Genomic DNA, 13832 nt, shown 5'->3' with positions numbered 1-13832 from the left:
AGTATCCATTCAGACAAGAATACTCAGTGTACAAAACAATGGGGAGGAAAGGGATTCTTCTCCTGGGATGCTCAGTCACCTAGCAAAAGCATTTGAGAAAGGGATAAAGGCAAGAAGATACTGGATTTTCATTATGTGCTTTCAAGTGTACGCTACCCCAGAACAAACCACAAATTTGTTTCCGATTCTCCAGCATAATCATAAAATTGGAACAAAAAGCAAGTCCACCTAGGTAGGCATTAGAGATTATTCTAGGGCAGATTCAGATACTGGCTCTTCAAATCTAAATCCAGGAGGAGCCATCTGCTCACAGCCAAGTGGACAATCATATAAACTAAGAACAATCTACCTACCCAGGTTGTTGGAACTGGTTCTGCCTAGATTGATTGTTCCACCTTAAGAACCACTAAACACAAAGAAACTATTTGGGACCTATGAAGAGAAATTACAAACTAGGGGAAAGGATGATTTGCCTCAATGACTCAGCATAAAAACAGAATCTAGAGAATTGATTTTTATAAAATTCAGATGAAAACTTGAGAACTAATATTGTTAATCTTCTCAAAAAATGCTCAAGGACATAAACCTTTTTGAAACAGTAGGAAGCCATTAAAGCAGAGTAGGCTTGGAATTGAAAGGCTGGGGATACAGAAAGAACAGCTGAAATGAGGAGGGAAAAACAACCCTAGAAATGTTTTAGAAGAGACTTTAAAAACTATGTTGAAGGCAGTAAAGAACAGAAATGATTAAAAATCAGTCAAATACGTGATGAAAGAGAAACTGGAGACGCCCTTCTGGAATAAAAAGGAACAGGATAAAGAAAAGAACTACATGACAGGCTGGACACAGTAGTTCTCTCCTGTAATCCCAGCACTTTCGGAGGCCAAAGTGGGAGGATCTCTTGAAACCAGGAGTCTGAGACCAACCTGGGCAACATAGCAAGACACTGTCTCTATAAGAAAATAAATAAATTGGCCAGGTGTGTTGATGTACACCAGTTTCTTGTGAGGCCGAAGCAAGAGGATTGCTTGAGCCCAGGAGTTTGAGATTTCAGTGAGCTATGATGATGCCACTGTACTCCCTCCAGCCTGGGTGACAGAGCAAGACACTGTCTCAAAAAAAAACCCACAAAACTATCAGAGTAATAATGTTCGATGTGAAAGTCAGAGATTGAAAAGCCAATCTGAAAACTATAATTTGAATGAAGAAACATATTTGTAAAAATACAAGTATAGTGTATGCCCAGCTAATTGAGAGACAAATTAAAAAAAATTAGTAGGAAGTAGAGATCTGATTATAAGCATTGGTGGAAAGGCAAAGAAAGTAATGAAACTATAATTTTCTTGTCTTACATAAACAAGAAAATAGAAGCAGGTGTCAAGAGGTTTTTTTGTTTCTTATTTCATTAGGTTGATGTGAAAGTAATTGCAGTTTTTGCCATATTTTTAATAATAATGAGAGAAATATGGGCACGAGAAGCAACCATAGTAGAATTGTGCATAGGATTCCTATATTCAAAATGCCTTCAAAAGATAAGAGCAATGTCAGAAACCAAAGGAAAAGCAAGTTTCCAAATTAGAAAGTACAAAGCAAAAACAATACTAGAACAAATCAGCTAGGACAATAAATGTAAGTGGATTAAATTATTTGAGAAAAGCTAAAATACTAAAAAAAAAAAACCTAGTTGAACTGTATACCATTTGCAAAACAGTCATACCTAAAACAAAGTGGCACAGAAAGATCAATAATAAAAAAATAAACATATCTGATAAATGTGAACAGACAACTGAAGTTGAAGGCCAAATTTGTTAGAAAAGACAAACTGGACTTACTTTATTATCTAGACTTATGGTATTATCAAATCATATAAATTTAAATTCTTACATTATCAAGGGTAAACAAGTAAACACATTTGGAATATAGGACTTATACATATAACTATATGTCCATAACAAAATTTACAGGATATATAGCATTGAGAATTTTGTAAAATTAATAAGATTTCAAATAAATGAGCACCTATATACATATGTGAAACTTTGCATAATATAAATAGAGTTCAATCAAGCATTTCTGCTACTTTATAAAAATTATTCAGCTATCTTTAAAAGTTCTTAAAGAGCAGAAATTTTGATAGCTAATAATTTCTGACCACAGTGTAGTTAATGACAAAAACTTTTTTTGTTTGTTTGTTTGTTTTTTTATTTTTTTATTATTATACTTTAGGTTTTAGGGTACATGTGCACAATGTGCAGGTTTGTTACATATGTATCCATGTGCCATGTTGTTTTGCTGCACCCATTAACTCGTCATTTAGCATTAGGTGTATCTCCTAATGCTGTCCCTCCCCCCGCTCCCCACCCCACAACAGTCCCCAGAGTGTGGAGTGTGATGTTCCCCTTCCTGTAATGACAAAAACTTTCAATCAACCAATGAAAACTCTTGTAAGGGGACAGGAGGAGGGGGATAACTCAAAGAGTAAATAAGAATCTCAAGTGCATACTGTTAAGAAAATAAAGAAAAAGTATATATCAGAATTTATAGAATAAAGTCTAAACTTTTTTAAGAGTTAACCTAACACAAGATTGAAGATAAATCAGCCACACATTCAGAATAAGAAGTTATAGAAAGGAAGAAAAAGCAACCTCTTTGAAACCTAAAATCATTAATAATAAAAGAAAACAGAAAACGAGCAGAACTGATACTTGAATTCGGGAGCTGGTTCTTTGAGACTAAAAATGAAAATTACAAGATAGAACATTCTTGATAAGCTTAAGAAAAATGGGAGATGATACTAATAATCATAATTGAAGTTTACTGTAAGGATTATAATAATTTTTTAAAAGATTAGAAAACACTTCATGCAATTTGAAACTAATAAACATGAAAACCTTAGTGAAATAAAAATTTTCTGCATTATATAAATTTGGAGAAAATCTATTTGAATCAAAAAAAGCACTTTTAGTAACCTAATTCTAATGAAGTAACTAGAGGTATAGCCAACAATTTATGTAAATAGCAGCATTATTTGAGAGTAAAGATTGTTCAGAGCATCAAGGACATACTCTGAAGCCAGACTACATAGATAGAATGGAGCTGTGTAAACTTAGATACTTAACTTCTCTGATCTTCAATTTTCTGTAAAATGGAAAAGGGATACAGTATGTAAGTGAATTATCCATTGCATTTTATAATTTTGTTAATATGGACTTTAGTGTAAAGACTAAAATTTCAATTTCTTTTTATGCTAAAACATACTAAATATATAAAATTGAAAACATCAATAATTGTCAAAAGAAGCTGTATAAAAGATGAGTATTCTGACATTTTGATGGGTTATATTTGATTTGTTAGAATAAATTTAATATAGTATTAAGATATAGCTGTGAAGAGTAATTTTTTTCTTCAAATCAGGCTATTTAAAAGAATAGGAAATGTGAATTAGAGAAGGTATGAGGATAAATATTTTCCTCTTTTTGAGTTATATCCATGTAGTATGTTTTCAATTTATATTCTAGTATATTATGCACAGTATTCAATTTTAAACCAAGATTTGAGGCTACCCAAAATGTCTGTAATGATGCAAAAGGATGATGCAACTTTTATCAGAGTTTAAATACCTACAAATGTTCCATTAAAGTTCTGCATATGATAATCATAGTTAAAGGTTAAAACAAAAGGAATAAATATTGAGGATTGAATTGTTTTAATGTATGACACTATGAAGAATGCACTAAAATTATGAACCAAATTTAATTTAGAAAGCCATTATACCACAACAAATATGTGCGTTGTTATAGATGTATAATGTTGATGCTGCATATCAACTTACCATATTTTAAGATGATACTAAAAATACTATATTTTGTTAAATTGACAAATTAAGAATTTTAGGCTATTTTGATGATTGTTACATGAGATTTATCCTTAGGTTTATTTAAGCAAGCATCTCATAATTGTCTTTTTAATCCTTGCTCAATTAAAAAAATAGAGTAAATTTAAATATTATATCCTAGAGAAACTGATAATTTTGTTAGACCTCATGTCTCCTAATAAAACGGTAACATTTTACAGGCAGAATTTTATATGCCATAGAGGAGAACATACTGAAAGAAGACAACGCACAGAAAAGAGAACACATGCTTTTCAAGATGTCTCCATTTTGTAGATTTGAAACCTCTTTTTAAATGTATGCTTTTTTATTTCAAATCAAGAGATTTAATTAAAGAATCACTTGTCAACAGGCATCTGTGCATCTTATCACATGCAAATTTTACAGACTAATATTGCTGAGCATAATTGGCTTAAGGAAATATACTTTGGGTTTAGCTAATAAAAATAAAGATGAAAGATATTTCAATATGTCATAGAATATATTTCAAAGTAGGCTTAGAATCTATTTTAAATGACCATACCAATAGAATATTCAGTTGCATCATCACTAACAGTAGGCTTAGGTTTTAATTTGGCCATAGAACTGGGATCTGCATATGAGTGGGCATCTTTCTTTCCATTTTAAATACTTGCTTTGTCAACATTAGGAAATGAACGTTTCCATATCCAACTGTTTATAATGCATAAGTAAGAAATTTTCTTAGCAAATCAGTCAAGGACGCTGAAAAAAAATTCATTATTCTTAGCTCTCCGTAGAGGATAAAAAGCAAGCTACATACAGATGAAGAAGGAAATTTCTTTATCTTTCACTTTGGCTTATTTGCTTATTGTTTAAATGCTTATTGCCTTTTTGTCAGTGTCTTAGTTATGGAAGAAATCTCTATTGCTTTTGTTAAATATTCTTTCAAATGTTGTTAAGGGTGAATTGTTAAGTACATCCCACATGAACTATGGCGGTGGATGCCTGACTAAATACCAAAGTTACTTTGGAATCTAATAAACCATAAATTTATCTGATACTATGTCATAAAACTAAATATGCAGTCATAACCTTTTGTAATCATGTAAACTTTAGGCAGTAAGCTTGAACCTGAGATAGAACAATTTTTTGAGGTTTCTTTTAGAGGTAAAAGAAACCACAGAGATCACTAGCCAGACCTTTCATTTTCTATACGAAGAAACCAACCCAATGCAGCCAAGCTAACCAACAACCTGCCAGTGATTTTGTCTAATCAACTGCAGAGCCAAGACCAGAACTTTCTTTTCTGATTACCAATGGAAATATCTTCTCATAATACTTTATTTATAGGAATTCTATTAAAAGAAGCTGAAATTATAGACTAGTTAAATATGCCAGAAATTCCAAAGGACTATTAAAAAATCACACTTTATTCTAAAACTGTCCTAAAATAAATATACTAGCAAAAATATGAATAGATTTAATTACTTGGTTTTATTATCGATTTATTCGTTTACTTTTGTATTCTGAGAAATGTGCTCTACAACTGATTTAGATGGTTCAGGTCATTTTTCTTTAAGCTGTTGGAGAAATTTCGATGTGTTGACTTTTATTCACTGAGGTTAACATGACTTTTCCGTATCATACCTTCATGACTTAGATTACAATATTTAAAAATCATTATTGGGATATTTAAGTAATTGAAGTTTTAAAGAATTTTAGTTGCGAGGATATAGAGCCTCTGCCACTCAGTGTCTTCCACAAACCAACAGTATTAGAATCACTGAGGAATTTATTAGAAATGCAGTCTCAGCTTCCCCCTTCCCAAGACCTAGACCTGCTGAATCACAGTCTGTATTAACAAGCGCCAAGGTGATTCCTGTGCACATTAAGAATGAAGAAACACTTATTTAAAGAGAAGTCTCAGAACCTCATCTTGTTTGTTGTTTCCCTGTCTTTTTCTTTCTTGCCTTTCTTTCTTCACCCTCCCTTCGTAGAAAATAAACATCAGAACATCAGGATCTGCTTTAATAGTCAAAAAGAAGACAGTTCAAAAGGATGTAGAAAGGAGGAGAGGAAATACATGTCTTCGTTCTGAGATGGCATAGAGGACTAACAGACTAATGCCATGTCTTTGGAATGTTTTTTAGCATGTAGCAGATCCACATTCTTTACTCTCTTCTGGGTTTTCCCCGAGTCATTACTCACATGGGTCCCTGCTCTCAAAACCAAGGTTGTGTAACTGTACTGAGAAGTGGAGTATAGGAGTTAATTATATATTGTTGAATTTACAGAGGGTGAGCCACAAAGTAGCAAAAGCAAAGACTGCTTGTTCCAGTTAAAGGCAGAAAGCAGAAAGGGGTTTATTGTTGGTTATGGAGCCTGGGAACCACTATGAATAACAGGCATTGTGAGGCAGAGGAGAAATTGTTGTAATTAAAAGCAAAGTAAAATACTTAAGGCCAGGCCTCCATGTCCAAAGATGACTGTAGTGAGTAATGGATTGAAAGACAAGCTAGTGGAGTGATTAAGAGGCTAGACTCTGAGCTAAAACCTTTCTTGGTTCAAATCCTAGCTCATCTTATTTCTTGGTTCTATGGCTGTGGGTAAGTTATTTAACCTTTCTAACCTCTTCATCTGAAAACAGGGAAAACAGTAGTACCTCTTCATAGGGTTATTGTAAATAATAAGTGAAAAGAAACTATATAAAAGTACTTAGCACAGTGTCTGGAACATAGTAAGTACTCAGTAAGTCTTAGGGTGTTTGAATTTATTTACTTATCTTCTTAATTATTTAATACTTATTTGAATCAGCTTCCCTTTTACCTAATCACATGATTTTACGTGGTTTTTGTGGGTTTCAGCCGTGGTCTGTGGCCATAACAAAGAGCTACAGCTTTAACTAAAGAAAATTATCTTGGGCGAAAGAGTAAACATTTTTTGATCACCTCTGGGATAATGAGTACTATGGAAGACATGATGGTGGTGGTAGTGGGAGGGAGTGTGATGAAAGAAAATGAGAAATATTATACAGTCCCTTGAGGCTTTGAGATTCTACATTGAAAGAGATGAGATATACACTTACATGGGAGAAAAACCTGACAGATGATTCCCAAGCGATATATTCATATGTTGAAAATTATATCGTATAAATTAGAATGTTTGGAGTAATTGAAAGACAACTATCAATATTGGTCCTTAACAACTTTGATTTTCTTTGAATGTGTTCTACAAAGAAAGAAAAGAACTATTAGGCCTATTAGGTAGAACTATAGTTTGACACAACTAAAGATTCTCTCAAATCTGCTCAATGTTTAACCTCTTTTTTTAAAGGATAGACACTTTTAAATCTTGATTCACAAGCCAACTAAACACTAGAGGGCAGATTGTGAGAATGTAATGTGTTAATACAATTAAAATAGCTGTCAGCCTCAACACTCATTGTGGTTATGTGAACATAAGTGCAGGCATGAGGGGGAAAGTTCTGAAGCGTGCTAACCTGATAGTGTTTTGTAATTTTATCATTCTACTTTGTGTTGACCACTTCTCAATACTTTTAAAAGAATTCAGGCTTTAAAAAAATGTGAAAATCATGAAAATTTGTAAGTGCTCAACAAAAACATTGTAAATTAGATGTTAAGCTGACACATGACAGAGTTTGAGATGCTTTCCATCCTGAGAAACTTAGGAAGAAAATGTGGCTTCGGAAAGATGGTTTAGAAATAGTCATAGAGAAAACGATATTGGTCCCTTGTTCTCTATCCCTGTGGTCCCCACTGCCCTCTGCCTGTTGACAGCAGAGTATTAGAAAGATGTTCTGTTTCCTGGCCTAAGAGGAGAAGAAAGGGAATGGATTTGGGCTGGGGAAAGATAGAAATAGGTGAAGCAGGTGGCAGGAAGGCACTTGGCCACAATTAACATTTTAGGAAAATGAAAAGACCTTGAACTAGGGCTGATGTGGCAATAGGTTGACAGCTAAGAGATGGTTTTCCAAATTTAGTTATAGAATTGTCTGCCTTGGACAACTTTTAAAAGGAGAAAAAGCCACTGTTATAAGCAAAAAGGGCCATCTCCATTTCTAGAAACAAGTGAAAATGAGCATCTTTCATTGGATGGTTAAACATTGTTTTGAGGATCACTTGGGACTGAGCTAATTTCTTTCAGCCTGCGATCCGCTTCACATGTTTGGTTCATCATCTCTGATCTTTCATCTAACCTGACTTTCTTTCTCTTTGCTTCTTTTCTGCAGTGCTCATGTACCCCAAGTCAGCAATGTGTCTGCAACCGGAGAGTAAGTTATTTGGGTTGGGTTTTTGGGCTTTGGGTTTTTTTTTTTTAATGCCCTGCCCCACTTATTAAACAGAAAAAAAAAGCAACTCTAATGGTGTACAGTATTGGAAGATTCAGATAATAAGCAGCCAGTGACTTTTAAACTATATGGAGGAGAGGACTACATAGGTATTCTTATTTGAGCTTCTATATGTGTGTTCCTACAGACAACTCCAACATTGGAAAATACGAGCTTTTTGTTTACTTCATTAAAAATAATGCCAGGATCAATTAATGTTAGCAAGTAATCTAATGTGCTTTGGGAGACATCTTGCAATGTATAATGTAATTAGTTTAAACCATTAATCATGTCTTTACTCCCTCCTTAGTTCATTTGACTGAACCTACATTGACTGAGTGCCTGCAACACGTCAGGCGCATGTGAGATGTGTAATGTCAAGGACGCCTTGGGCCCTGTCTTCAGGGATGTTACAGTCTAATAGGGATGCAGAAAAGAAAGCAAATTAGTGATGGCAACAAGTCCCTGGTCCACAGGGCAGTGGCGGTAGTCTCTTAATTATGTCATCACATGCCATTTCCTCCAAAGTCTTCCACTGACACTTAGACTAAACCTAAACTCCAGTTATCAGTCCTTGTTAATGCCTCTGACCATATTACTCATTACACTTCAGCCACATGACCTGCTGTTCCCATGGAGGGCCAACCTTATTGCTGCCTCAGAGCCTTTGTGTTGGCTGTTCCTCAGCCTGGCCAGCACTTTCTTCTCATTCACTCCTTGTTCAAGTGTCATCTTATCCAGTATTCTATTCCTAACTACCCATATTCACTTGCCACCACTTTACTCAATGTTTTAGAGAACTTATTACTATTGGAAATTACATTATTTCTTTATTATCTATCTTGCCCTACAGGAATGTAAGCTCTGTAAATACAAGGAGCTTGTCTGTCATGTTCTTTGCTATCTCCCTACTGCCTAGAAAAGTTTCTGGCGTATATTAGGCACTAAATAAATAGTCATTGAATGACGGAACAGCTCCTTGCCCACATATGTTTCCATCACACCTACCTGTTCTCCTTATTTGCTGGGACATGAGTGGGCCTCTTTGGAGCATCTTCTCTTGGCAAGGATCAGGTGTAGGAGGTGGGGTAGACGTGGTGTGATAGGGAGAAGAGAGAAGAGTTAGAAGAAGCACTAGTTGAAATGAATTTGGATCTAACAGGATGGATTTCCATTTTCTTAATTCCTTGTTGGGAGAGAAAACAATCAGAGGGCAGGACTGACCTCCTTTAGCTTTCTCAGTTTCAAAGATATTCAAGAACTGCACCGAGGCTGACATGTTCCTGCCTTTTTCATTTCCTAATAACCTTTCCTTATGGGTCTTGTATAGCTTGGAAAAGGTGCAGGGTTGTTCTGTTTAGATATTTCACTTTCATCTGGATGTTTGGTATGTTGTAGGAAGCCACCTCTGATGTAATGCATTTTATGGCATCCTCATATGTTATTTATATATTATGTATATCTCTTATGTGTATATTAATTTACTCACAATCCTCTGTACTGCGATTAAATAATCTTGAGTCATTTGAGACATGGAGTTCTATGTATAAAAGTTCCAATGCCCAAGTTAATTGGACTATACTTCCTCATTATCTTAAAATATTTTTAATAAAATTTGAATAAGATAACTGAGTCAATTATAAAACTGCATTTGAAAAATCTGAAATTAGTTAAGTTCTCAAAACACAGTTTATTTAAGTAAATGATACTTCTCAGCCTGAGCATTTAGAATATATATATATAGTTCTTTTTCAAGCGAAGAAAAACATGGTTTGAGGAGTCTGAGTTAAGAGCTTTCCATACCAGCTTATTTGGAAATAATGTGGTGCTAAAAGGTTTACACACCTTGAAAGATTCTACAGCTTTAAAAATGATTCCATTTATAGCTTACCATGCCCTTTTCAGCGCTTTGTGCTTATGTGTTTTCCTCATGTTGAACAAAGTAAATCTATCCTTCCAATTTCAATAATATGTTTTGGGGTGTTTGCATGAATACAACTTTAATTATAAACATCACAATTTAATTGAATAGAGGATAGGAAAGATTATGCCATGCTGTTATGAGTTCCAATTGTTCTGGTGAGTTTTTTCCCCAAATATCATTATTTTCATATAATTTTGTCTTAGATTCTAAATAGATAATAGGCATCATAAAATTATTTGTGCCAGTTTGCTTTGCAAATCACTCTCTCTTCCTCTGTAGAATTGGTATGAAATTGCCTTTGTAAGAATAGGTCTACTATTATTCTATGAGGGCAAAAAAAAATCTTTCCTCATTCTTCCTTACATTAATTGACCCGTTTCCTGAATGCCTCATAATTGTTACTAGACTTGCCATGAGCATTTCAGCAATACTTAGCTTCACAAAGATGAGAAAGTTGTTAAATTGGCAGAATTGTTTTCGTTTAGTTTTGGTTTTAACACATAATGCAGATATTTTTTAGATTAATGCCTCATCATCTCTCTTTGCTCATGAAGTTCTAAAGACCTTCCACTGGAAATACAGATGTTGCCAAAACTGTAGGCACATATTTTTTAAGGTGATCACTGATGAACTTGACTGCTTGAATGACTCTGCATTCTTTTTTGCCAGACTCTTAGAAAGAACCATCCGATCAGCTGTAGAACAACATCTTTTTGATGTTAATAACTCTGGAGGTCAAAGTTCAGAGGACTCAGAATCTGGAACACCATCAGCATCTTCTGCCACATCTGCCAGACAACGCCGCCGCCAGTCCAAGGAGCAGGATGAAGTTCGACGTGGGAGAGACAAGTGAGTTGGCATTGATTCTTCCTCTTACTTGAGTTTTCTCTTTTTAAAAAAAATATACACCCAAATTAGTCACTGTGTTATAGTCATACCTCCTGGTCCTCTCCCATTTCAGTATTTAGGTTAAAACTTCAAGAGTTTTCAGTTTGTCCATTCTAAACTTAGCTACATTTGGAAATTCATAGGTAATTGCATAAATATTTCCGTTTCATCCAGACATTTGGTATGTTGTTAGAAGCCACCTCTGATTGAATACACCCTATGGCTTCCTCATAAATATCTTATTTAGAGGGATTCTGAACCATGGGCAGAGAAAGTTACTGTATGCTTGTCCAGAGGTATTTTTTTTTCTTGCTAGACAACATTAAGTTGACTATTTAGACTTGTTTATGAAGCAGCTGACCTCTCCATTATATTTACGTGATTAAACAGTCAGATATCACTATAATACTCTGACATTTGATTATGTTTTAGTATAAGAAAGGTTGGGCTTAAATCTACTAAAAAAATGAAAAGCTTAAGTTGTTTATTATTATAATCACTAGTTTTAAGGCATTCCCATAGTATGAATTTTAAGAATAGTGTTACAAAGAGCTTTATTCTCCATGAAAAAAGATTTAATAAAATACAGATGAACAATTACCATTTATATTATTTAATAATCATGATTTAAATTGTCAAGGAAAATAAATTTATATAGAGAATAGACTATTCAGATACTCATATATTTTCCCTGAAAGTTCCAAGGTTATTTTTATTGACTATGGCCTTTAGCCTCTTTATGGTTGTTGTTTTGAACTCCTTATTAAATGTCAGAAACTAAACTGAACCAGACCCTAGGCCCCCTCATTCTTTTTCTTTCTTTTCTTAATTTTTAATTTTTATGAATATATAATAGTCCCACACCCTCATTTTCATTCTTTTTCACTTAGACTCATAATCTACATTAAACCCTTTATGGAAAAAGAAAAAAAACTTTTTTTCGCTTAAAGAAAAACAGGAAAGATAAACAGTATAAATAAGTTTCATGCTATACCTCACCGAGATGTTTAAGGGCTATATCAGCAAAGTAATTTTAGAAATAAAGCAGTATCAATAATATAACCCACTGATTTACAAGTAGCATATGCAGTACTTTTAAAATAAATTTTCATGGAGCTGGTGGATAGAATAGTTGTAATATTCCATTTAGAAAATAGAAAAAGTATAATACAGGAGATATTTACATTTCTTCTCCTGTGGCATGACATGAGATATTTACATTTAAAAATGAGCTACTGACATGTTTATAGAAAGTGTTTAGAAGTATAATTAGTTTGTGTACTACCTCTAATGTGTTATAGAGAAAGCACAAATTATTCCTTTAACACTGTTCTTATCCTCTGCCTCATTTTTCGCTGAGGAGTATGTAGCATGTAGCAACACTTTGCATTTTAAAAATATCCTCAGTGTGTCACGATATCCTGCTTTCCACCCTCTTTGTTTGGACAGAGGGCTAGCAGGTGGAGGTGGGAAGTGGTGGGGAGCATGAGAGAGAACAGAGAGTGATGGTGCTGTTGGTGGATGCTTGGCAGCAGCAGGTCTGGGGGAGGACAGTGGAGGTAAAAACAGATAGGGGCCAGACAAGGCAGGGAAATGTGAAACACAGCCTCACCTCTCCTGAAGAATTTAAATAGAGAGCTTCCCCAGCCCAGGGACATTTCTAGCATAAGTTATCTTGATTGTTTTTTACTAGCAGCATCAGGAGAACAAAAGGAGATGGGGAATGGTAGCTGAGTGATGGTGTGAAGACTATACCCATGAAACCCTAGCCTTTCCCTTAATTGTTCTTCTCTTGCTATTCCCTTCACCACTCCTCCTGGTCAAATCACAGTTGGGCATTGAGTAAGAGAATCTTGGGGTACAAACAGTACCTAACCTGGCACACTATGACACAATCGTGTCTTGATAGTCCTTCAACTCCCAGCCCACACTGAATGGCTTCTCTTAGCTCTCCAGGTCTTTGGAAGAGTGAGACCCTTATCTCTCAAAACCCCCAGATCCACTAATTTTGTCTGGCCCAGCTTTGACCATAGGTCAGTAGTCATTTCCTGCAACCCCTCTCCCCTCATCTTCATGCTGGGTTCTGTCATCCTTTCACTCACCTTCTTTGATCCAGTGCTCTCATTCCACTTGTTTCTTCCCAGCTCCACTCTTTACTTTTGCTCATCTGCTTGCTTGAAATACTTTTCCGGCAGGCTGATTCTTTCAGCATCTCCTCTTTGGTCTTAGATTTCTCTTTTAACCTTCCTTTCAATGAGCCGCCATAAAGGTCTTCTCCAGTATCTACAGGAGAGTCATGAACATGTCATAAATTATAAGAAGATCAAGAATCATTAATATAGCCTACAGTCAATGAGTTTGACATAGTATATGCTTCTATACAATTCATTCATTTAAGATTTTTCACAAGTTTTTACTCAAAAAATAAGGAAAGATTAAGCTAGGCTGTAATACTCTATTCAAAACTATAAGCTTTCTGAAGTGGTTAAAAAGTGTTTAGAGGCCGGGTGTGGTGGCTCACGCTTGTAATCCCAGCACTTTGGGAGGCCGAGGCGGGCGGATCACGAGGTCAGGAGATCGAGACCACAGTGAAACCCCATCTCTACTAAAAATACAAAAAATTAGCCGGGCGTGGTGGCGGGCGCCTGGTAGTCCCAGCTACTCAGAGAGGCTGAGGCAGGAGAATGGCGTGAACCCAGGAGGCGGAGCTTGCAGTGAGCCGAGATTGCACCACTGCACTCTAGCCTGGGCAACACAGCGAGACTCCGTCTCAAAAAAAAAAAAAAAAGTGTTTAGAAACATAGAAATCTATTTGTATT

General features: G+C 35.1%; 1 protein-coding gene across 7 annotated transcripts in view; it reads left to right on the top strand.

The window, feature by feature from the left end:
* The window catches only part of FAM13A (family with sequence similarity 13 member A), a 330683-nt gene that overhangs the window by 258739 nt on the left and 58112 nt on the right, over window positions 1-13832 (top strand). For all 7 annotated transcript variants that reach the window (XM_030819119.1, XM_004089016.3, XM_004089015.3 and 4 more), the window contains 2 exons: window positions 8103-8144; window positions 10795-10974. In XM_030819119.1, the coding sequence (XP_030674979.1) occupies window positions 8103-8144; window positions 10795-10974 (222 nt within the window). The remainder of the gene's footprint in view (window positions 1-8102; window positions 8145-10794; window positions 10975-13832) is intronic.

This window comes from Nomascus leucogenys, chromosome 9 (genome assembly GCF_006542625.1).
Source record: "Nomascus leucogenys isolate Asia chromosome 9, Asia_NLE_v1, whole genome shotgun sequence".
Classification (NCBI taxonomy): Eukaryota; Metazoa; Chordata; class Mammalia; order Primates; family Hylobatidae; genus Nomascus; species Nomascus leucogenys.
The sequence above is the reverse complement of the archived record's forward strand: the minus strand, read 5'-3'. Positions and strand labels throughout refer to the sequence as shown.